This window comes from Cebus imitator, unplaced genomic scaffold, assembly GCF_001604975.1.
Source record: "Cebus imitator isolate Cc_AM_T3 unplaced genomic scaffold, Cebus_imitator-1.0 Scaffold702, whole genome shotgun sequence".
Lineage (NCBI taxonomy): Eukaryota > Metazoa > Chordata > Mammalia > Primates > Cebidae > Cebus > Cebus imitator.
In genome coordinates this window covers 231,489-257,254 of record NW_016108017.1, presented here as the reverse complement: position 1 = coordinate 257,254, position 25,766 = coordinate 231,489, and the positions used below count along the sequence as shown (strand labels likewise).

Genomic DNA, 25,766 nt, shown 5'->3' with positions numbered 1-25,766 from the left:
GGTAGAGGGCAGCAGGGCTGGCAGAGCATGGCCAGTTTGGAAGCTGTCTCAGGAGCCTCTGGATGGGAGATGATGGTGCGCTGCCCAAGGGTGAAGAAGGAGGGGGATTTGCGCGCATTGCTGAGGAGGAACGGCTGGGTTTTGCCAGCACTTGAATTTTGCCAGGGCAGTGAGGAGACAGAGAGTGTGGTGGGTGATTTGGATTTTGCCTTGAGTGCCTGGGAATAGGGCGTCTAGAGAATGGTCATGTTGAAGGGGAAGGTGCCAAGAGCACCCTAGACTAATCTGAGTGAAGATCTTCGTAGGATCGAGCTGAGAGCCAGGGCCAGCCCTCAAGGATCAGCCAGTCTGCCCCACTGCTGTCCATGGTGGGGATGGTGTGGGGCTTCGTGGGACCCTGCCTGCCTCTCTGGGCCTTTGTGACCACCCTTGCCCTCACTGGCCTCCATGGGGTTCTGGTGTCTCCTCTCTCTGCACCCCATCTTCTGGGTAGCTATGTTCATTTCCTGGGATCTTCCTTGCTTCTAGAAACTTTTAATAGTTTTCTTTGTGGTCTGACATCTTGGGTCGTCTGCAGCCCAGATAATCAGCTTGCTCCAGGTGGCCACTGTTTCTTACGGAGGGGAGAGGGTGCAGCTGCACTGGCGCCCGTGGTCAGCTGCCTCTCCAGCTTCCCGCTCCGGCTCCACCTCTCCTGCCCCCGACTTGCCACTTTTTGTCACATCCACTGATGCTGAATGATGGCTGTCCCAGGGGTTGTCCGACTTCACCCTTCGAAGTGTGGACCCTTGCTCTTAGCTCCTGAGGAGTTCAGTCGGGTGGGTGACCTCTTTTTCTGCTGGGAGCATCTCTGGGTCACTCATTCGCAGTAACCTGGGGGAGCCCCTGGGAAGATCGGGTTGCAGTCACATGGCAAAGGTGCCCAAGGCCTGCTTCCCTGCTGGAGTGGTTGCCCAGGACCCCTGAATCTCGAGTTCTGGCTGAACTTGCCCGAATGTGCATCGGGGCTGCCTGCACTGCCTGGGATGGACTAGGGCAGGCTTGCTGTGAGGGGACAGCCGAACCCTCTCCCTACAGGGTCACAGGCACTGTTCCTTGGGGCCAGTCTCTTCCCACTGATGTCCTCTCAGATAGTTTTGTTTCTTACCTTCAGGTGAATTTACAGAATGTGGAAATGGACCTAGAGTCACCTGAGGTTTATTTTGTGAAGCGAGGCATTTGCTGAGAGCTCACTGTGCAGATGCTGTTGAGCTCCGTGCTTGTTATTGGTGCTCTCTGAGGGAGGCAGGGTGGGTTATCCCCGCTTTCTAGGTGAGGAAACTGAGGCACAGCGGGGCCCACCCCAGCAGGTGGGAAGTGGCCGTGGAGCTGGCTGCTGGGTACGGGGGGCCGTGGAGCATGGTTTGTGCTGTGGAGGAACTTCTCAGGGGCTGCCATGCACCCCAGAGGGAGCTGGGCTGCAGGCGGGGTATGGGCAGAGGAGATGCTTGGGAAGGTCAAGAGGGCCTCACATGCAGGAAAGCTGACGGGTGAACTGATTCTGGATGAGAAGGAGCTCAGGCTTTTGAGATCGAAAGGGCCGTGCATGTGTGCTAGACAAATGCAGGTGGGCCAGGGAAGGGCAGAGAAGAGAGAGCCGCACCTTGCCCCCAGCTCTGCAGTTTCCACCACCATCCCTGACGACCCTAAATCTCAGCACCCCTCTCCATAGTCACTGTCCCTTCTATTGTGGGCCTCTTTCACGGGGATTTTTTTTGTCCTCATGTGATGTCCCCTAGTCTTGCCTTAGGCGATGTCTCTAAGCCGCTTTGAAGTCAACACAGGACTTTTAAAAATGCTCAAAACAACCCAATTAAGAGACAAGCTTTTGTGGACGCTAAAACATCACACTGCCTCTTTGAGGTGAAGTCGCTGGCTAGACACCGCTGGGCGGGAATGTCCTGAAAGTGGCACGGCCACCCCTTTTACTCGTCTCCTCCCGTATGACGATGGCCAGACCTTTCAGCCGGACGCCTTGCCAGGCTGAAGCTGTCCTGGGAAGAGTGCGGTTTGTTCGCAGGAAACATAAACTTTCTGGTACGTCGTCACACCGTGACAGGAGCGGCTCCCCCACATTTCACAGCACTGAGTCCCTCCGTGTCACGGGAGCACTCGTAGTTTTACATCTGAGCATTATTTGCTTGTCTACGTGGGATGGTTAGCTGGATCTTCCTTTAGAAATAGGGAAAGTTGGTAAAAGAGAAAACGGTCACAGAGTATGTTTCCGTAGTGGCAAATCTCCCAGGAAAGCTAATGGATTGTTGATTTTGTGAAATCGTCAAAATGGTCAAAAAATTATTCGAAGACGCAGACTGTGATGGGGGTTTCTCAGGTATGTTTAAACAGGAGGGATTGGAAACGCTAAGTGAGGATGACGTGAGGTTTGCTTTCCTCTCCTTGAAGGTACAGGCTGTGGACAGGGCAGTGTGGCCTCAGGAAGGGTGGAGGAGGCTGTGTGTCTAGGAGAGCCCTGGAGGTGTGGGCCAGAAGTTACTCTGCGTGGTGGGGGTGGGGGGCATGGGACACTTGGCTTTTGCTGTGACTTTTAACTTGATTTCTCTGCTGTTCACAATTCCTTCTGATTCATCATACTGTGTGTGTTGCATGGTCGTATGACAAGCGAGTTGTGCATTTTTCGAAGGAGGGAAGAGACGTCCCTGGAGAAGCGCTGGGAAAGTAGAGGTGGTCTGGATTCAGCATGTATTTCTAAGATGTGTTTCTAACAGGGACACGGGCTTTTGTGCCTTGGGAGGAAAAATGCATGAAGCTATAATTTCCAATTCAGCATCAACAACCTTTTTATATAAATAAGCATCCACTGCATAATTCAGATGAGAACACACAAAGCCTTTGTTGATTAGATTAACGTTCATTTCAAGGACATTGAAAAACACCTGTTCTCATGAAAACACCCCTGTTCAGAAAACCTTTCACACACACACCAGGTATTCACCGAACAGACGGTTGAATTATTTGGAGCTGATGCCAGCTACCTTCAGGCACTGACTGCCGTCTGAGACGAGCACGCACCCAGGACAACAGAACATGGGCATCCCCGTCTCCCTGGGGTGCCTAATGCAGAAGGGAATTGATACCCTTTGGGTCTGAGAATAATAACTTGTCATTTTTTAGTTTTTCGTTTTAGTATAATATGTGTAACATAAAGTTTACCGTATTAACTGTTTTTTTCAGTGTACAGTTTGGTAGTATTAATGCACACTCACAATGGTACACAGTCTGTAGAACTTTCTCATCTTATGAAGCGGAAACTCTGTCCCCAATAAACAGCAACTCCCCATTTCCCTCCCCTTCGCCCCTGGCAGCCACCGTTCTACTTTCTATGGTTTTGAATACACTGCCTGCCTCACTGTGTGAAATCACACAGCGTCGGTGGTTTGGCGACTGGCTTGTTTCACTCTGCGTGATGTCTTCAGGGCTCATCCGTGTTATAGCCTGTGTCAGAATGCCCTTCCTTTTTCATGGCTGAGTAGTGTTCCGTGGTATGGATAATGCTACATTTTGTTCATCCGTTCATCTGTCTGTCTGCAGACCCTTGGGTTGCCTCTATTTTTTGGCTGTTGTGAAGGATGCCACCGTGAACGTGGGCGTGCCTTTGACTCCTAGAAGCTCTGTGTCCCACTTTCTGGGTGTGTCACCACAGTGGTAAGGCTGGGTCATGTGGGGAATGGCAGCTTTTAACAAGCACTTATCCCTGCCTTCCAGACGCCTTCAGGAGGAAGACCAGCAGTTTAGAACCTCGTCTCTGCCGGCCATCCCCAATCCTTTTCCCGAACTCTGCGGCCCTGGGAGCCCCCCTGTGCTCACGCCAGGTTCTTTACCTCCGAGCCAGGCCGCTGCAAAGCAGGTGAGTGTGCCCCTGGCTGGAGTCCAGGCTTCAGGGATGTGCCAGATTATTGGGATCTGCACGGATGTGCCAGATGATTACTTGGGGAAGACGGGCGGGAAGTGTAGGGATTTTCTCTTGTTCTTTTCTTGTTGTCATGGTGCGTGCTGTCCTATGAGGCTGTTTCAGTTTGGATGTTGTTCCCTCCAAATGTCACGTGGAATGGTAATCTCCAGTGCTGGAGGCGGCACCTGGTGGGAGGTGATTGGATCTTGGGGGTGGATCCTTCATGGCTTGGTGCCGTCCTCACAATAGTGAGTTCTCATGAGATCTAGTGGTTTAAAAGTGTGTGGCACCTCCAATTCCTCCCGCTCCCATCGTGCGAGACTCCGGTTCCTCCTTTGCCTTCCAGCATGACTGTAAGCGCCTGAGTCCTCGCCACTAGCCGAGCACATGTGCACACCATGCTTCCTGTGCAGGCTGCAGAACCATGAACCACTCCAACCTCTTTTCATTGTACATTACCCAGTCTCCCGTATTTCTTTTTAGCAATGCAACAACCCGCCTAACAGAGGGGCTTTTACATTTATTGACCAAAACTCCGTGTACCTGTATATCTTAGAAAAAGTCTCATAAAAAATGGCAAATAATAACAATGATCTGATGCTTAAAGATGAATCTTAGTTCTCTGAAAAAGTTTCACCACTGGTTCAATAATAGGTGTGAAAACTCGGGGCTCACCCGGCCACCTCAACTTCAGTACACAGGAGTTGAAGAGCTTCTGTGTTGTGGTCCTGACTTTGAATATGTTCTACTGAAAGCAGAAGAGTTTCCACTGGACCCACAGGGCAGCAGCCTCCTTTTCAAACTTGTAGTGTCTATTTAAAGTAGATCCATGAAGTAGGTACGACACAGCCATTGTCCCTATGTGAGAAAACAGAGGCACAGAGAGTTTCAGTAACATGTCCAAGGTCAAACAGCCGGCATGTCAGCTTAGCGTAGAAACTGGCAGAGAAAGGTCCTCCATACCAGTTGGCAGGGCCGCGAGCGGGATGGGCTGCAGGCTCTGGGGGAAGAGCCCTGAGGGGTGGAGGTGATCATTAGAACAACCGCAACGTCTGATGTTTATGGAGTGAGGGATTTCTGTGTGCCAGGCCTTGTTTGAGTGCTGGATACGTTTATTTTTTTTGTTTATATGTTCATTTACTCCTCATGCCATCCTGTATAAATTAAGTACGCATGTTCCCACTGTTCCACCTCTGGGGGAAGGGAGGCCCCTGTAACCCACTGAGCTGAGCGTGGCTGAGTGTCACCCGGCCTCAGGACCAAAGCCTGTGATTGCAGCCACCGTACTGATTGGCTTCCCAGGACCTTGACTTTCCTTCTGCTAAATGCACATTGTTTAGAAGTTATTTTGCCTTTCTACTTGAATCATCTCTTCTCCTTCCTTGCTTCCGCTTCCCTACCTTTGCTGTTCTCAAGCAAGACAGGCCATCCATCCCTTTCTCTGCAAATCTGCCTGTCCTGTGCCATTGCAAGGTCTGCCCTCTTGAGAGATAGACCTTGCTTCCAGGACCCACTGGCTCCCAAGCGTGGCTCCCGTTCTGACCTCAGGACCCCGGAGCAGGCTGCATTATGGCACTATCAAAACTTAGAAGGTGAGGTAAGTGTCCCTCATCTGGGAGCCAGCGCTGTCTGGGCTTGTGCACTTTGTCACATGTCTAAAGTGCATCTGGGATGTCTACCTCACCGGTGACCTTGGATCCAGACAAGCTGTCTGTGGGTTTTGTCACTGAGGTTGTTTACAGAGCTACCCATTCTAAAATAAGACCATGAAAATATTATCTGGCTCTCTCAGCCTTTGGCAAGAAAACTGGCCTCCACCCCCAGGGATTGTCCAAATTCGTAAGCAGAACAAGGAAACGGGGAAATTTTGCCTGCTGATGTTTTTCTTGGGATCGGAGCTAGTTTCCCATAAGAACGTGGCGTTGGTGTCTGTGTCACCTGTGTCCTCAAGCCCACGAAAGTGAGCAGGAAGGATGTTTCTCACTCAGAACTACTTATAGAAAGTCCTTGTTCTCTGTTTTTTTTTTTTTTTTTTTTCCGACTTGCTTGAAGGGACATTTTTTTTACCTGTGCTTGGTGCTGATTTCTGATCTCATGAAAGTGTATTTTCCCAGTGGAATGGGTACAAAGTGCAGGACAGCCCCCAGCCACCTCCCAGGGCCTTGGGTCTAGGATCACGGTGGGGGATGGTGCTGGGCAGAGAGCTTTGGCCCCATTCCTCACCCCTTGCTTGAGGAAAAGAGAAATCTGATGTTCCTCTTCCCTTCATTCAAGTCAGAGGAAGTAACGCTGAGGCCAGGGTCCAGTCAAGGGTTCTGAAATAGTAGAAAAATAGACAAAGTGGACCTGATACATAACGTGGCTTGACTCACGGGAAAGAACTCAGGTAACATAGAAAAAGAAGAAAGCATAATGAAATCTATGGAAGGTAACGGGATGGTGAGGCGATTGGAAACTTCCTCATTCGTGTCGTTATGTTCACTATTAAATAGCAGATTCATGAAGGAGGAGGAAACCGAAGAGGAAAAAATAGATAATTTAAACATCCATGCGAAAGGAAAAATCATTCTTGCCCAAGCTTTGTAGCCAGAGCCTTCTGAAGTTCTCACATGGGCATTCGTATGTTTCTTCTGCCTCTCGTCTTTTCAAGAGACTCCTTGGTCGCTCCATAATGCAATAGGAGAGATCACATGCTGGTGTCCAGAGACCCCAGGTCTGAGGGCAAGTGACTGCCATGACGTCAACCTGGAGTTTCTCACAGCATGGTGACCACCCCCTCCCCCGTCTTGCATGCTGGGATGGAGCAGGAGAGCGGCAGTGGTCTCACTGCAGCGTCCGTGGACCCCATGGGCCTCTGTTCCACCTGCAGCTCTGGTGTGGATCCTTTCTAGACATGTAACATACAGGGCTCAGTGCCCTGCAAAGGCTGTGGGCCACGGGACTTCATGAAAGGAAGGAGGGGCGAGAAAATTCTGCACGGGAGCAGTCATGGCTAGAGAAGATCCCTCAGCCTCCCATTCAGCAGCACATGAGATTCCTCCCATGCCAACTCCCTCTGAGCTTGCTCCCTTCGCTCACCCTGAGCCCCTACAACGGCCAGGTCTTTTGCCAGACCCTGAGACTGAGAGGTTGGCCAAAGTGGCCTTTGCTCTCGAGAGCTTAGCATGATGGTGACAGAGTAAAGAGCTACTGAGAGGAAGGAGGATGGAGTAGTTGGTGGTCTAGGATGTGACAGGCATGTGCCAAAAGAAAGCAGCGATGATTCTCTCTAGAAGGACAGGGAGGTCTTCCCCAGCTACCTTGCATCCTCTCCCCAGAGATCCCAGAGCATGCAGCAGCCCCGGGCAGGCTCACCAAGTTCTTCCACAATGCCTGCACCCTGGCTTTGTGACCTTGCCTTGCCAGATTCTTCCTGAGTGCTGTGCCGAGTTTGCTAAGGGTACCTCCAGGGCTTTCCTGAGTCATCTTGGTTGGTGGGAATAGCTGAGTTTCAGACAAACACCTGTGGTCCTCCAGCTGGGAAAGACTTACACCACGCAAAGGGGCTACTGCTGATTGGAGATCCACGTGCCGGGACATGAATGAGGACGTCTCCATCGCCTCGTTATCCCATTACCTGCCATCCCACAGTCCACGCCTTCCTTCCTGCCTGGCCATCCTTCACCTACCCTGGATTGGAGCTCCTCACCCCGCCCAGGCTCTGCTTCCTGTCCTGGGTCTGGGGTCCTGCCCAGGTGCTTCTGCAGGAGTAATGCAGTGCCGATGTCGCCTCCCTGGTCCTGCTGAGGTTTGTTGCTACCCCCAGTTAGGGTGGCAACCCCCCCCACACACACAGCTGCTCAACATTTGGCCAGGGGGAGTCCTGAGAGCAGTTTGCCAGCGTGCTGTGAGTTCCGCACACAGGCGGGTCAGACCCTCCATGGAAGCGTGGCCTTCTGGAGCCGGCAAACCCAGGCTTCTCCACACGCCGCTGCCAGTGACCTCTGCCAGTGGTCCAGGGCCTCGCTGGTGTTTGGGTGCCCATGCATAGTGTGAGATGTTTTGGAGTTGTCTGTCCAACTTGGGCTTTCTGTTTTATTTTTTTGTCGTTGATAAATTTTAAAACAGCAGCATTTTGGCATGTTTGTTAATATTTAAGCCAGAGTCTACTGGTCTTGTGTTTAGCTAAGGTTGTATTCTGTGGCTTCACCAACAAAGTGAGAGCACACTGACCCATTCTCTCGTGGAAGGCAAAAGCTGACGTTAGAGCAGACATCCTCCTCTGCCCCGGGAGAGTGTGGAGAGGAACCGTCAAGTGTGGTTTTCTATAGGGTCCGTTAGAGGTGACAGCAGTCCTCCTTGTCACCGGTGAGTGACTCTTGTCAGAAGGTGCAGCTTCTGTGGAGATCATTCCATCATTTACTAAATAGCAATTAATTTAATCAGTGATTTGATTTGTTTAATAATATCTCCTCATTGACTTACCAAAAATACAAATACCAAAGAATTTCTTGCTGAGTGCTTAATATCTTTCCTTCAGAAGGCGGGGAAATTAAATTAGGCAGTATTCAGGAAACTGGGTATTTGTGGTCAGAATCAATGGGGCATTTTTAACTGCTTTGTGACTCATTTGGAAAGACAGGCTGTTGAAGGTAAGGGTGATTGTTATAGCAAAGACTTGTGATCCCCGGTCGGAGAGTCTGGGCCCACGGTCTAGTTGTTGCCACTGGGCGCCTGTGGTGAGGCTCCCTTTGCTCTCAGTGCCCTGGTGGACGCAGGCCATGGTGGTCCTCCTTTGTGTCCGACCCACAGGGGCCTTCAGAGTTGAGGAAGCGCCATGCATTGTGCCTGGAGCTGGCCTCGGGTGTCGGGGGGGAAGAGTGTCACAGGAGGAGATACTCCAAGACCCTGGGGCTTGGACCAAGTACCAGACAATCCCAGGTAAATAGCAGAGCTGCCCCCCAACCCCCAATACACACACACTGCAGAGGACCCCGGCAGGCAGGCTGGCACCCCCATCATGGCCTGGTGACCGTCTCCCTCTGCTGTACCTCTTTAAGGTCATGGGAGAGGAGAGAAAGGTGAATGGGTACCATTTTCCTCCTGAGGGTGCTAGGTGAGGTTTAGAAGTCCCTGAGAGGCGAGGGGAGCTGTGTGTGTAAATACAGTTGACGGTTCAGGCTGGTGGATGTGACACCCTCTAAGGGGGTTGTCCCAAAGGCCTTCTTGGTTCCTGCATCCTGATCCTGGCTGTTTGCTGTGTGAGGAGCATCTCAGCTCAGTGACATCAGAAGTCAGGCTGTAAGTAGCTCCTTGAGGCAAGTCTGAGTGTCAGTGCCCATGCGGAGGAGGTGGGGCCCTGTGTCCACAGCCACTGCCCACCAGCCGAGCATGACCAGCAGGAGCATGGGACCAGCGTCACCAGAACTTTGGATGCTTTGAGAGAAATCAGAATTGCCACTGAAAACCTGAACCCTCCAAATTTTGCACGTTTCAGTGTTCTGTAAGCACTGTGGGGGCCGAAGCAGACAGACACCCTGGCAGGCAGGTCCTAGCCTGCCGGCTTTGGCTGTGGCGTCCTGCGAGGTGACCCCTGTGGTGTCTGCGTCATCTCCCTGCACCTGGCACGCCGGGGGCACGCCCTGATGGGCACTGGATCTGGTGTCTACTAAGGGTTCAGCAAGCTGGGAGGATGGCCTGAATCTAAAAAGGATTACATTCGATAGGCTTTCAAAATGACGTCTGCACCTGCAGCTGCAAAAGTGTCACCGACGAGAAGGACTGGCTCAGTTAGACACGTGGCTCCAGTCAGAAGTCCAGTGTGACCTTCCGCGCGTGGCTGGCTTGACCATTCTGCTCTGACAGAAGTAGGTTTTCTAGAAGCTAGTGGCTTTGTTGTGTTCTGTCTTGGATGCCACTGTCCCTCTGAGAAGGACCCTAGTCACGTGGAGCTCATCCCAAGTGGAGGGACCGATGGTGAGAGGCTGTGGCAGGAGGCAAAAGAGAAAATGGAAAGTGGTTGAGGCTCGTTTGGGGCACTTGTGGCTATTTCTTGCCGCACACATGCGGGAGGGTCGCCTCGGATTCTCTAGGTCCAGAGGCTGGAACAAGGGCCAGAGAGGTGCAGGGAGGTGCAACCTACTCCTTGTGGGGGAAGGTCCCTTCACCTGTCAGCATCCCCAGGGAGGAGGCTGCCTTGGGCCTCACTGGAATGTCCCAGCAGCATCTCACTCTGCAGCAGGGGTGGCCTTACCCTTCCCAGGCTGTGCTGGCTGTATCTCCACATCAGCTCTGAGGACACACGCTGGGCCGTCTTCCCCATCATCCACACCTGTGGAGCAGGGACAGCGAGTAGGCCTTTGAAAGAAATGCTCTAAGGGGATAACTGAAAATATAACAAATCAACAAGTGAATGTATGTTATGGAAGATAATTTGCAAAACTGGTAAAGGTTGAAGCAGATTCCCTTGAGAGTCTAGCTCATGTGGTCTGTAAGAGCATCACCAGAAAGCATAAGGAATAGCTTCTCTGCATTCCAGATGGACAAAGAAGAGGCTTCAGATGAATCAGGTGAGGCTGGACCAAGGCTCACATTTGGGTTCTAAGAGATTCTATCCGGGAGATCCTAATTTTCCTGTTTTTAAGCATCTATTAGTTGGTGTGTTACTGCACATTTAATTTTCACAGCACTTCCCCATGCTACAAAAGAGAGGCTATTTTCAAATGCTGAAGCCAAGGTCCTGAAGCTCTACAAGATGAAATACTTCAGCTGGACTCACACAGCCAGGTAGAGGTACAGGCAGGCAGTGTGCTCAATCTAGATGAGCCCAGAGCCTTAGTCTTCTTCCTGCCCCTCACAGACCTCCAAGGGCGGCCCCCTGCTGAGTTTGGAGAGGACACTCTGAGTCTGTCCAGCCTCCTGCCTGGGGCTGAAGCATCACCCCAAAATGCAGCACACACTGGCACTTGCTGCTGAAAGGAGATGCATTTGTGCAAGCAGTGGAGGAACTTAGCACTCATTTCCGAATAGCCCTTTGTTCCTTGGAGGTATTGGGAGACTTTTATTTCACTTACCAGGGAGCCTCAGTTCCCTGATTGTAGCCGGGCACATCCTGGGTAACAACCATCAGAGAGGAAGATCTCTCTGAGAAGGAGGCCCAGGGGAGTTTTAGGACAGTACCTCCACTGCCAGGAAGCTGCCTCTCCTGCCATGCACCATCCTGGGACTGCCAAGGGCTTGGTCTTCGACTCAGAAGGACAAGGGGCCCAGGCGTGAGGCCAGGCTCCAGCTCCACAGCATCACAGGTAATGTCAGTAGTAACACCAGCTGCTGAGATGTCAGGAGTCCTTCTCTGGGCAAGCCTGGAACCCTGTGCTTTGCCTGCTCCTCAGGATGCCTTTGGCTGCAAGAAACAAAACCAAACCCATCTGGCCTCTATTGTAAGGACAGTTGCTTTTGCAGGACAGGAAGTCTAGGGCAGGAGACAGCAGCCACCGTAGCCTCGTCCTGTGTCACGGGATTTGTCCTCTCTCCACAGCTGCCACTGGTGAGACCAGAGTTGGGCTTGACACCAGAAGCAGCTGTTCCATATACGGGTGGGTAAGCCAGGTATGCAGAAATGTGGAGTGGTGGCAAGGGCAACTGAGGCGACCTGTGGGGTGTGCTGACCCCACAGGTCCCAGTGAGTTGGTTGTGCTGCCAAGAACAGATTCATATGCTGAAGAAGCAGAAACCATGAGCAGACAGAGAACCGACTCCTACAGCCAGTGTGCAGAGGTGCTGAGAGAGAGGGTGGGGTGTCCAGAGGCACCCCAGAGAGCAACGCCGGTGAAGAGAAAGTTCAGTAGTGCCATTAGGAACTTGTTTATTTACGAACTTAAGACAAACTCAGTGGGCACTTTGAGGGGGCTTTGACAGACCACATTTTCTTTCAGCCAATAAAGATTCTCGTGCAGCTACATAATGAGTTGTTAGAGCACATTTTTCCATTTGTTATTCAAACACAATTAGTCACATAGTTTAACCTTGTTATTAATAGGACATAAATCTTGTCTTAGCTCCAATCAGCTCTTCTCCCTGTGCTTAATTTTAAAAATTAATTTTCTGGAACCACAGTAATCACTTTGGATAGGGGTTCGTGCGTACAATTATTTACTAATGATCAAAATTAGGTCTCCTGAGGCTTTAACCGCATGCGGTGTGTTAAGACCATCTTTGATGCGAAAAACTAGTCCTGGCCCCGGGTTCAGGTGGTTTCACAGAACGTGCTGCATGCAGAGGATGCTGCCTCCTGCAAATGGGTGTCTGCGGCCAGGCCTGTCGCCAGCAGTTTGCTCGTGGGCCTTGCAAAGGATGCACTTCCTTCATCCTTTGGCCCCTTCCACCTGCTAGCAAGCCCTGTTATTCTTAGCACCTCCGCAGTCTGCCCGTGTCACCTTTTCTGGTGCCTTTGGAAATCAGAAGACTTTGGGGCCTGAGCCTAACTGCAGTTTACCCTGAGTGCTGGGGGCCCTGATGGGTGCTGACTGCGGTGAGCTGGGTCTGCAGCCCCCGGGCCCATCCCAGGATGGTTCCAGAATGGTCCCTCGTGGTTTCACCCATGTGAGAGTCAGCATGAGGCGCACTTCAACTCACCACGGTTTTCAAGTTAAAGATCCTCTGTCTTCAGCCCCTCTCACACTGCATCTCTTAACTCTTTTCCTTCTGCTATGGCATGGCTCCCATCTCCCAGTGGGAGCCTCCTACCTGTAACTATTTCCCCTCTGTGCCACGGCGTGGAGGGGGAGCTCCTGCCGACGGCGCTCGGAAAGTGCTGGGGTAGAACCATCCTACAGCGCTGATGCGTGGCGGTGTCCCTGGAAACCTCCACTTCCTGCTCTGAGGAGGCGGGCTCTGTCGACGTCTTTGTGTCTTGGAGCTTGGAATAGTCAGATTTGTACCACGGCTGCCCCCACTCTTGCTGCATGAACGCGGCATGACAGTCCCCCCACCCCACTTCCTGCATGGACATGGCTCAACGGCTGTGCCCTACCTCCCTTCCTGAGTGCAGCACCATGGCTGCGCCCCCCACTTCCCCTGTGGATGCGGCACGATGGCTGCAACCCCCACTTCCCACGTGAACACGGCACCACAGCTGGCCCCCAACACCCCTTGACTGCATGAACGTGGGACCGCTACTGCACCCCACCTCCCCTTGCTGTGTGATCACTGCCTTCATCCTCACCACCTCATGTGGAGCAGGAGTGACCATGAGACAGTGCTCTTTTAGGGAACCTGAGGCCCAGGGAGGATAAAGTCATCTTCCAGGATCATTGACAGATACATCACAAAAAGTGGGTTTAGACTCAGGAGCCGAGCTTCAAGCTCATTATCTTCTCAGTGTGCCACGGCAGTGCCCCAAATGAGAGAAATGCATTTCAGCATGCCTATGTGAACACCCACGTGGCATTCAATTACTTACGAGGGGCCGTGTGAACCCCCGAACCGACGAGCAAAACCCACACATGTAGTGGATCCCAGTGCGTTGCTGAACATCGTTTTTGCCCTCCAGCGTGACCACCACTGAAGGATGGATGTGACAACCTCGGGGTCGTCCTCTAGGTGAGGCGCTGCCCTGGGCAGGCTCGGGACAGAGATGAGTGCTGTGCCATCTGCCTTCCAGGACCCGGGCCAGCCGGGGACAGAGTTACATGCACACACACATTATTGCATAGCTGCTTAGCTCAGCCTGGGAGATGGGTGAGGACCCAGGATGACCTGGGAGAGCCCCACATCCAGCCTTGAGTGCCGGCAGGTTCGGGGGGCCCCGGCGGCTGTGGGCCTTGCGTTTGAGCTAAGGCTTTAATGGCAGGGTGGCTAGGACGTGTATTTTTCCGAGGGGGGCTTGGCTGGGCTTCCTCAGCTCTGCGTAGTTTCAGTAGGTCTGGTCTTGGTTTCAGTCTTCCTCTGGCGTTGCCGAGGTGACAGGTCTCTCCACGCCTTTTACCTCTCATTTTCTAGAATGCCAGTTACCTGAGTTGTCGCGAGGGGGAAGAAGCCACGCAGGTTCAGTAAGTTTGAGAAATTTTGCCTCCTCTTTCATTTTCTTGGCCATTCTACATTTCCTGTTTGGTTTTAGAGGATCCGAAAGATCTTACAGAAAAGAGAAGCTACCTGTTCACTCAAGCGAAGCTAGAGCATCCGAAACGTTTATGATCACAGGAGCGCTTTGAGACAACACCTGTACACTTCACACAGAACTCACTTTGGGGAAGGACACTAAATTCCCCGTGATTATTTTTAAAACGGTGACTGCCGTCCTCACTTTTTCGGATTTCTCTGGCGGCTATGCTAAAGCCGAGGTCTCTCACAGCTCTCTAGGGACCACGGCCCCTGAAGCCTGAGAAAAATCCCAAAACCCGCTTGTTCCCTTGTTTGCATCTGAGCAAGTGATGCAGTTGCAGCAAGGCAGTCGTGGCCTGGAGCAGGCTGCTCGTTTGGCCAAATAGGAGACAGGAAATCGGAGCAGGAATCTCACTTGAAATCCCAACCACTAGTGTTTCTCTGGACTATTAATATCTTTTAAAATATAAACCTCTAAATTTGAGGGGCCTAAAACAGATCTTTTATGACAGCATCAAATACATCTTGCTCTCTGTGGCTGTCAAGAGCATTGGAAACATGAGCATTACCTATGTCTTCTACAGGAAGAATCATAATTTTGCCGAAAATTTAAGTCTGTGCCTTGTCTACGTGTGGCCATCTAGTAGCCTCAAAGGCAAGGGCGGTGCACAGTCATGAGTTATTAGTGGCCATCAGCGCTTTCACCGAGACTGCCTATTTTGCCAAGAACAGGAAATAATTTTCCTTGACAAACTGATGTGCTAATTCTTGCTGCTGCTTTGACTTGAAATTTTATCAGGAAAAGGAGAAGTACTAGACAAGGCACTTTCCCCAATTAACCTACCTGACAGCCTCTGCCATCAATGCCTGCGGGCAAGCAGCCTGCTGGTTTGTGTTTAGGTTTGAGTAGGAATCCACAGTTCATCCAGTGGAGAAGCCTGTTATGGGCACTGAACGTGGACATTGGTGCTTTATTTATGTGACCAGCCATGGAGGAGAGACTTTCGTTTCCTCTGCAATAGCACACGTGGCGGGTCCTCCCGGCTTAGGATAAAGTGTTCCAGGAGTTTGCACAGTCAGGAAGTGTTAGGCCTCTGGGTCTTGGTTGAGACCCAGGATGAGATGGGCCATCTTTACAGCCAGCAAGTCCTGGGTGATTGCCTTCTCTTTTCCTCCCTGTCTTTTCTGTTTTTCTTCCCTTAGGCTCTCACTTCAGGCTCTTAATCTGCTGAAGGAAAAATAGTTTTTTGAATAATAAAAATGTAAAAAGGAAAAAAAAAAAAAAAAAGAATGAGTGGAGGAAACCAAGTGAGAGTGTTTTGAAAATCCAAAAAATTCACAGGAGAATTCAGTACACATCCTCCCTCCGCTGTCGTTGCCAAGTCTGGACTCTTCTAGGAAAGAGAGGACAGGCGTAGTCCCTGTGTGGGAAGGTTTAGAAGAACATACCCTCTGCTGGCGATTTTTATTTTTTGGTCCCTGAGAGAACCAGATTCTAATGACTAACATGGTTTATCTTTCACTTTGCCCTAAAATAGTTTCTTTGCTGTCGTCTTACAAACCGAGATCCTCTTGAATCAGGGCAGTAGTTTCTAGCCCTATTTATAGAACTCTGGCATCTTCAGATTTATTTAGATGAGGAAATCCCCGAAAATATTTAAATGGGAACACCATGTACCAGCGCACATTCCTGTCTTTTTGTTCACGGGTAGTGTTTCTGCTCACACAGTTCCTGGTCTCTCTTCGGAATCCTGGAAGGGTATGAGAGGACCTGCTGCCGTGCCAGGAGCAGCAGGAGCGCCACAGACACTCGAGGAAGTGAGAAGCAACGTTGCTTTCTTCTTCATTTAACCTTGGAGCAGAAGTGTGACTGCCCTTTTGACGCTGACCATTGAACTGGAACAAAAACAGTATTGGAACAGTATTAAAAGACAAAGTCAGCTCTTTCTGTCTCCCCAGAGTTTGGTGCAGTTCCTGGCCCCCGGTATTTTACCAGGCTTTAGTAAAGGCAGATATAATTTTAGATATGTTTTTAGTTGGTTAACATCTCATAAGTGTTTTCTGTTTCTTAACGTGGTCTTCCTAAAAAACGCTCTTGATAGCTGATAGCTCTGTTGCTGAGTGCCAGTTTGTGCCGTATTTACCTACTTGGCGGAGGCCAGATACTTACATTGTCATGCAGTGTCTGTGCCATAAATGATGCCTCACTGGGTGCCTGCAATGGAGCCATTGCCACATTTTGAATGCTTTTTGCAGGGTAGACCGGAGAAGTCAAGATTCCTAGTAAAAGATTATGAACGTTTTATAGCTCAGGATACGTGTTGCTATATCCATCTGTAAAGACCTACTTATGTCGAGGATAGAGTGAATTTCAGGACTTCTGAGCCCTGACCCCTTCCTCGAACCTTTCTCCACCTCTGCGTTCTCCCTAAGGAGAGAGTGGCCCAGGGGCGCCGCGTGGTAGCACACGGTGGCTTTGGAAGCCTGCCCTCCCCAGCAGGTGTGGGACTCTCTGTCTCAGGTGGTCAGCAGCTGTTTGCAGGGACTCCAGGATTTGTGTCTTCAGAATACTGCAGACACCTTAGCAAGTCCTCTGGCTTTGCTGTGGCTATTTCTGTGTATGCACATACAATAGCGATTATATGACAAGCCAGGCCTGTGTGGCCCCGCAGTGACGGGGATGGAGGAAGAAGAGAGTCTGATGGCATTTGCATAGAAGGTTACCACATAGCCTCTGACCTCTCTGACCTCTGATCTCTGGTCTGTGTTGTTCCAGTAGCTCCACACCCTGCCTTCTTTAGCCGTGCAGTCCAGCTCACTGCCACCTGCCTCCCTGCTACAGTCTCAAGTCCACAGGATTGCCCTGGGATGGAGGATCAGAGTGACCGATAGCAAACAAGGGCCTTGGGTCTGCTTGTTTAAACGTCTCACATACTCACAGATCTCACACTCTGCATCCAACTGGCAACTGTCTCCTCAGGGATCCAACTTACCCCACCAGGACACAGCGAGGAAATAACACCCCTGCTGTCCTCTGTTCCTGTCTTGTGCCCATTCACTGACAGATTTTAGGCAGTCTCTACATGCAGGTACTGCCTGAGTGCTGGGGTCTGAGGATGACAGGGCGGACACAGCATGGCCCTCTGGGAGTCCATAACCAAGTGAGAGAGACCAGTGCCGATCAGCTCACAGAGGCGCATTATCGCAGATGGATTCCAGCACACTGCTGGGACACTTCGTCTTGTGGGGAGAGCTATCAGGGGGGCCGAAGGGTGAGGAATCCTTAACTGTCTTGGAAGGCATACAGTGTTCCAGAAAGAGGGAGTGAGGACAGTTGAGGAAGGCACAGGCACACTGAGTGGTGGCTGAGGCAGCAAAGAGGAGGCAGAGCCTCGGAAGGCAGAGCCTTAGGTGTCTCGAGAAGAGATTGGTCACCAGGGCAGAGGAGGTCTCTGGCGGGGAGGGGAAAGCAGCTGTGCACGTTGCTTTGCCTGCTGCAGTGTGAAGGATGGACTGGGCTGGAGGAGGTGTGGGATGGCCGGTTGGGATGCAGGTGCAGGAGGTGCCAACGGGCAGTGTGATCTAGGGCGGTGGAGTGAGGTTGGACAACGGAGTGCGTCTAAGGACAATGGGTAACGTGCGGTGATTTCTCGCCTTCTCGTTGTTTTCATGGTCCATAAGACAACTTGAGTTCTGTGTTTTCTCCGTGTTCAAATACATGTTCAACCTAACGATTAGGTCGTTTCTAGATCTCATTCTTCAATAAAAGGAGTCAGGGCTGCCCGGAGATGCTTAAAGAGCGAAGGGGATACAGCGTAAAGACAAAGGAACCAGCGTCAACGGCCAGGGGAGAATAATGACTTGTATGTGTGGGAACACCTGGCAGACACTCTTCCCAGGTGAGCCACACTGATGTCACCAAAAAAGGGACAGGGCGGCATTGTGTGCCTCCTGAGCTGTGGCAGCCGGGGGACACAGCATCACTTTTTCAGTGCTCCTCCCCCAAACCATAACTACAGCTCATCTCAAAGGGACGTCAACTGAGCCAGGACCAAGGGACATTCTCCAGCATGGCCTGGACTCCTCAGGGGTTTCGAGGTCATAGAAGACCCCTAAAGAAACAAAAGCTAGAAACAAAACCCAGATCTGAGGCACTAAAGAGCCAAAGCGGTCACACGCAGCTTTGATCCTGGACTGAATCTTGAACCAAGAAAAACATTGTATTTTTTCCTTTCCTAAAGTGGACAGGAGTCAAACACTTGGCTGAATTTGGGTGAGGTCTGTAAATTAGCTAATGGTAGTATATCAGTGTCGATTTCCTGATTTCCATCATTGTACTGTAGTCAGGAGAGTGCTGTTGTTTTTAGGAGATACACACTCCATTATCTAGCAGGAAAGGGGCTAGATGTCTGCAACCCACTCCTAGATAGGCAGACAAAGAGAATGGGAATTTGAGAAAGCGAATGTTGATATTTAGAGACCGAGATGAAGAATATATACGGAGAGTTTTTGTATTTTTGCACATTTTCTGTAAAATGATAAACAATTACTTCAAAATAAAATTATTCTAAAATAAAATGCTAAACAAAGAAAAACCCCTGCTTAGAATCAAAAGTACACCTCTTAACATGCACTGATGTTGCAGTGTGCTGTTTTTAGAGGAGAAACCTCACAGAAAACAGAACTGACCAGGGCATACCACAGTAATTCTCCCTATTAACCGAAACCATGTATTTTAAGGCCAGACCATGGCAAGCTCTGCAGGGGTGCCCTTGCCTGGGACTCTGTGAGGGTCGGCAGCAGCCAGCTGAAGGCAGGAGAACATTTATTGGCATCAACCGACCAGTCTCTGGTTTTTCACAACCCTTGGGACCAAGGCACACTCTGAGCTGGTGCTGCTGGCCACAAGAGACACAAGCAGAGCCGCCTCCCTGGGACCCTGCGGTGCCCTCGGCATCCCCAGGCATTCCCCACGCTTCAGGAGAAGCCAGGGACATGCTGCTGCTTCCTTCCTTCTTTCCAAAAGCCACGGAATACTCCTAATTCTGTTGGCAGAACACACTGTGCGAAGGGGGTTGTCTCTTCCATGCTCGGCTTCCTTGGGTATAAACATCATCCGAGGGCGGGGGATTCCTGAGCCGTCAGCCCTTAAGCCTCAGCATACTGAAAGGTTCCCGAGGCGGCAGAACACAAGGAAATAAAGACCTCATGGTCTCAAGCACAGTGACAGCCGCATGATGCACTTCTAGCCAAATTTATATTGGCGTCTGTACTCACTCACAGTTCAAGTGGAAGATCTTGTTATCATCGCATGCCCCGTCTAGCCTGCAGTTTAGAGGTCCCTCTTTGATCTACCAAATTTACTTGGGAAGATTCTTGATGCAGCCACCTGGGGAATGGCAGGGGTAGCTAGTCATGGACCCTGTAAACAGTGGTGAAGTGTGTGGAAGGAAAACTTAAGTCTCCTCCCAATGTATCATTTCACCAGCCCGGGGAGGCCAGTGGCTGGAGTGGTCTCTGGCAATTTCCAAGGGGAAGAGTGTGGGAGAACTTAGAGGGCTGTGAAGGCTTTTCCTGCCTGGGGAGGACTTGTAGCTTGGAATACATGCAAGCAGTTGTGCAGAGCCTGAGCTGCCTGTGTGTACGCACACCTGCATGTGTATGCTGTTTCTTCTGAGATGAAAATGTCAGACCCAAAATCGCTTCCCGAGTCCCCCGCTGTCTTGGCTGTCCCAGTTACAGTGGGTGGGGCTGGCTGAGACAAACAGCTTTTAGTGCAGTAGCATCTGGAGGCTTTGGGGGCTTACTTGTACTCCTCTTGTGCAAGCGCTTGTGTCTGCTGTGGCTGTTCCCGGCTTCCTGGGCAGTGCTACAGCACAGACTCTTCCTGCTGCGGCCACCTCCTGCTGCCCCAGCGCCCAGTCCTCCCTGGGAGCGTGCACTGGGGCTCATGGCCTGGGTCTGACGGTGCCGAGGAAGGCTATGCCCATGCTGCCTGTGCGCAAGGGGATGTCTTGCTTCCCATCATACCAGGGCCAGCTGAAGACGGGCACGGAGGCTAGGGACGGGGAGTGTGAGGTGAGCCCTCGTATATGTTGCTCACCTCCTTTGTAACCAGTTACATGAGAGGGGACAAAAATTCTTAATTTTATTCCAGTAAGATTCCAGTGGATGCAAAGAGCATAACTAGGAACAGCTTTATGAATGTGAATTCTGACCTCAGTGAATTGTCTTGTCGAGAGCAGGGATCTGAAGAAGACTGTGCCATTGGAGGATCAAGAGTGAATTATCTCCATACTGATAATTCTGCGTCAGACTAAACCTGGTGTGCAGTAAGCAAAGGATGAGGCAAATGACATGAAGGGGACGGGTAAGAGGAAAACATTTTGATAGAAAATTCTGCAGTCTCAACAAAGTCGGCGTGTTGTCAGCTTTGACCAATCTCATGCCGTTGAGGTTTTCAGGTATTTTCGTAGACGGCTTGGTTGTTAGCAAGCAGCAGAAGTCTCAGAATCCCTCTCCTCCCACTCTACAATCACCTGGACTCTGGACACAAAACTGGTGCATGTGGCGTGTCTCCGGTGACACTTATGGCCATCTCCCTCAAAGGCATTGTTCTTTTATTAGCAGTCAGGTCAGCGACCCAAGTCCACAGAAGGCCTTCATCTCTTACTCTGTATCCACCCTCTTTGGTGTAATTTGGAGGTCATCTAATAAAGGGCAAGTCGCTTCTACAGAAACCAAAGTTGCTCCTAAAGGGGGACAATTTTTATGCCATAGAGACCAAGGGAACCAGATTCGCTCCTGCCGTAACCGTGGGCCTGTTGGGAACCTGGGAACTTGCTGCCCAGCCCGCCAGGTCTCAGGTACTTAGTGTGTGTCTGGAACACTAGCAGTGTGCGCTCTCACATTCTCTTGTTATAGATGGTATTCCATTTACTTTTATAGATGGAGTTTTTGTTTATCTAGTTTTACATTGTCTCAGACACTGAGTCAGTCAGAACCCTGATTTGGAACTAGAAATACACATTATGTTCATCTATGTTTTTGAAAATTTGAAATCTAAAATTCTCCCTTAAATTTCCAGAATAGATCAGGGCCCATCCAAGTGGGGACAGCACACAGAAGCCTGAGATGACGGGGTTAGAACAGCCTGAGTGGGGCCTGTGGGGCTGGGCGTCCAGCGAGGGTCGTCAGCATGGTCCAGTCCTGCCGAGAGGTTGGGTTTAATGGGGACATGGAAGAGGCCATTTGGATTTGGTCTTTTCATGGTGACAGATTACCTTCTTCCAAAGAGTGGCTTTGATGTTATAAAGCTACAGTCAGGAAAGCCGCATGGTTCGAGTTGAATGGAGAGTGAAAGTTCTGTGTACTGAAGCATGTATGCTGAGATTCGAACGCATACAAGGTTAGAATCTTCTGAATGTGGCATCATTGCTTAATGTGCGTCGACAGCTCTCCACTGTTAGGATGAGCAGTTGAATTAGGGCCTTACTGCACGCTGTTACGGGCTGAATTATGTCTCCCTCAAAATACATATATTGAAGTCCTAACCCCAGTTCCTCAGGATGTAACTTTATGTGGAAATAATGTTGCAGATGTGATTCATCAAGATGAGGTCATATTGGAGTAGGCTGGGCCCCTTACCCAGTATGACCGGTGTCCTTTTCCAAGGGAAAATTTGGACACAAATAGACATGGGATAAGAATACCACATAAAGATAAAGGTGGAGATTGCAGTGATGCTTCCATAAGCCCAGGAACGACAAAGATGCCGGCAACCGCCAGAACTTCCAGGAGAGGCCTGAAATGGGTTCTCCTTCCAGCCCTCAGGAGGATCAGACCTGCTCACATCTTGATCCTAGACTCCTATTCTGCAGATCCGTGTGATAAGTTTCTTTTGTTTAACTGACCTAGTTCATGGCATTTTGTTATGGCAGCTAATAAACATACACTGAAATATTTCTAGATTGATTAGCCTGTTACCAAAAATCAGACCTTAGGAGGAGTAGAAAAATATACAGTTGAATAATTAATTAGTCCTCAGATTAAGGAATGACACCTTAACTATTAAAGCAATAGGTAAAATCATAGTGGAAGATTGCTGGATTTGACCATGAAGAAAATTAATGCTATAAATCAAATGTTAAACTGTTGATAAGCTGCAAAAGAATATTTGCAATATTCGTATTTGCAATATCCTAAATAAAGAGCTCCTACAAATCAATAAGAAAAGGGTAAATCTCCTATCTCTATTCCTTGATTTCTTTTTCTCCCAAGATATTTTCCTACTCCCAGTCCATTCACTACTTCCATGAAAAAAACAACTTTTTACACCTTCTCTTCCCCCTTCTAACTTCTCACCTGGTACCCTAGCCTTGAGCTTAGTAGGCAGGACCTGCTATCCATGAGAGCCACCTGCTGTGTCTGACACCTGTTTCATCCATTCCCTATCAGCACCCACCTGCCTGCCTTCCCACCCAAACAGGGCAACACGTCAAAACTCCATTCACAGCTGCGCCCTTTATCTTCTCTGGGACATTGAGCCTGCAGTCATTGTCTTTTCCTTCCTCCATGGTCAGTTTCACCCTCATTCCAGAATCATTCCTGCTTGCATTTGCAGCCATGCCTTGACATGTCTCATCTAAGTGAAGCCCTCTCATAGCCACATTCCTCTCCAGCCACTGCTTCATTTTATGCTGCTTTTCTGCAGACCTCTCAGGACCAGCTGCTGGACTCCCCCCTGCCCGCCCTAGTTGACATTCTGTTCTACCAGCTGCCCAAAATGGGTCTCATCAAGGGGCCTTGTGGCCTGCCTCTGGTCAAGACCAGTGGNGGAGGATCAGAGTGACCGATAGCAAACAAGGGCCTTGGGTCTGCTTGTTTAAACGTCTCACATACTCACAGATCTCACACTCTGCATCCAACTGGCAACTGTCTCCTCAGGGATCCAACTTACCCCACCAGGACACAGCGAGGAAATAACACCCCTGCTGTCCTCTGTTCCTGTCTTGTGCCCATTCACTGACAGATTTTAGGCAGTCTCTACATGCAGGTACTGCCTGAGTGTTGGGGTCTGAGGATGACAGGGCGGACACAGCATGGCCCTCTGGGAGTCCATAACCAAGTGAGAGAGACCAGTGCCGATCAGCTCACAGAGGCGCATTATCGCAGATGGATTCCAGCACACTGCTGGGACACTTCGTCTTGTGGGGAGAGCTATCAGGGGGGCCGAAGGGTGAGGAATCCTTAACTGTCTTGGAAGGCATACAGTGTTCCAGAAAGAGGGAGTGAGGACAGTTGAGGAAGGCACAGGCACACTGAGTGGTGGCTGAGGCAGCAAAGAGGAGGCAGAGCCTCGGAAGGCAGAGCCTTAGGTGTCTCGGGAAGAGATTGGTCACCAGGGCAGAGGAGGTCTCTGGCGGGGAGGGGAAAGCAGCTGTGCACGTTGCTTTGCCTGCTGCAGTGTGAAGGATGGACTGGGCTGGAGGAGGTGTGGGATGGCCGGTTGGGATGCAGGTGCAGGAGGTGCCAACGGGCAGTGTGATCTAGGGCGGTGGAGTGAGGTTGGACAACGGAGTGCGTCTAAGGACAATGGGTAACGTGCGGTGATTTCTCGCCTTCTCGTTGTTTTCATGGTCCATAAGACAACTTGAGTTCTGTGTTTTCTCCGTGTTCAAATACATGTTCAACCTAACGATTAGGTCGTTTCTAGATCTCATTCTTCAATAAAAGGAGTCAGGGCTGCCCGGAGATGCTTAAAGAGCGAAGGGGATACAGCGTAAAGACAAAGGAACCAGCGTCAACGGCCAGGGGAGAATAATGACTTGTACGTGTGGGAACACCTGGCAGACACTCTTCCCAGGTGAGCCACACTGATGTCACCAAAAAAGGGACAGGGCGGCATTGTGTGCCTCCTGAGCTGTGGCAGCCGGGGGACACAGCATCACTTTTTCAGTGCTCCTCCCCCAAACCATAACTACAGCTCATCTCAAAGGGACGTCAACTGAGCCAGGACCAAGGGACATTCTCCAGCATGGCCTGGACTCCTCAGGGGTTTCGAGGTCATAGAAGACCCCTAAAGAAACAAAAGCTAGAAACAAAACCCAGATCTGAGGCACTAAAGAGCCAAAGCGGTCACATGCAGCTTTGATCCTGGACTGAATCTTGAACCAAGAAAAACATTGTATTTTTTCCTTTCCTAAAGTGGACAGGAGTCAAACACTTGGCTGAATTTGGGTGAGGTCTGTAAATTAGCTAATGGTAGTATATCAGTGTCGATTTCCTGATTTCCATCATTGTACTGTAGTCAGGAGAGTGCTGTTGTTTTTAGGAGATACACACTCCATTATCTAGCAGGAAAGGGGCTAGATGTCTGCAACCCACTCCTAGATAGGCAGACAAAGAGAATGGGAATTTGAGAAAGCGAATGTTGATATTTAGAGACCGAGATGAAGAATATATACGGAGAGTTTTTGTATTTTTGCACATTTTCTGTAAAATGATAAACAATTACTTCAAAATAAAATTATTCTAAAATAAAATGCTAAACAAAGAAAAACCCCTGCTTAGAATCAAAAGTACACCTCTTAACATGCACTGATGTTGCAGTGTGCTGTTTTTAGAGGAGAAACCTCACAGAAAACAGAACTGACCAGGGCATACCACAGTAATTCTCCCTATTAACCGAAACCATGTATTTTAAGGCCAGACCATGGCAAGCTCTGCAGGGGTGCCCTTGCCTGGGACTCTGTGAGGGTCGGCAGCAGCCAGCTGAAGGCAGGAGAACATTTATTGGCATCAACCGACCAGTCTCTGGTTTTTCACAACCCTTGGGACCAAGGCACACTCTGAGCTGGTGCTGCTGGCCACAAGAGACACAAGCAGAGCCGCCTCCCTGGGACCCTGCGGTGCCCTCGGCATCCCCAGGCATTCCCCACGCTTCAGGAGAAGCCAGGGACATGCTGCTGCTTCCTTCCTTCTTTCCAAAAGCCACGGAATACTCCTAATTCTGTTGGCAGAACACACTGTGCGAAGGGGGTTGTCTCTTCCATGCTCGGCTTCCTTGGGTATAAACATCATCCGAGGGCGGGGGATTCCTGAGCCGTCAGCCCTTAAGCCTCAGCATACTGAAAGGTTCCCGAGGCGGCAGAACACAAGGAAATAAAGACCTCATGGTCTCAAGCACAGTGACAGCCGCATGATGCACTTCTAGCCAAATTTATATTGGCGTCTGTACTCACTCACAGTTCAAGTGGAAGATCTTGTTATCATCGCATGCCCCGTCTAGCCTGCAGTTTAGAGGTCCCTCTTTGATCTACCAAATTTACTTGGGAAGATTCTTGATGCAGCCACCTGGGGAATGGCAGGGGTAGCTAGTCATGGACCCTGTAAACAGTGGTGAAGTGTGTGGAAGGAAAACTTAAGTCTCCTCCCAATGTATCATTTCACCAGCCCGGGGAGGCCAGTGGCTGGAGTGGTCTCTGGCAATTTCCAAGGGGAAGAGTGTGGGAGAACTTAGAGGGCTGTGAAGGCTTTTCCTGCCTGGGGAGGACTTGTAGCTTGGAATACATGCAAGCAGTTGTGCAGAGCCTGAGCTGCCTGTGTGTACGCACACCTGCATGTGTATGCTGTTTCTTCTGAGATGAAAATGTCAGACCCAAAATCGCTTCCCGAGTCCCCCGCTGTCTTGGCTGTCCCAGTTACAGTGGGTGGGGCTGGCTGAGACAAACAGCTT

At 50.4% G+C, this 25,766-nt stretch overlaps 1 protein-coding gene across 10 annotated transcripts in view; it reads left to right on the top strand.

Annotated features, from left to right (window-relative positions):
* GRB10 (growth factor receptor bound protein 10) overlaps positions 1-25,766 on the top strand; it is a 208,630-nt gene that overhangs the window by 118,207 nt on the left and 64,657 nt on the right. For all 10 annotated transcript variants that reach the window (XM_017518730.1, XM_017518728.2, XM_017518726.2 and 7 more), the window contains one exon: positions 3,763-3,904. In XM_017518730.1, the coding sequence (XP_017374219.1) occupies positions 3,763-3,904 (142 nt within the window). The remainder of the gene's footprint in view (positions 1-3,762; positions 3,905-25,766) is intronic.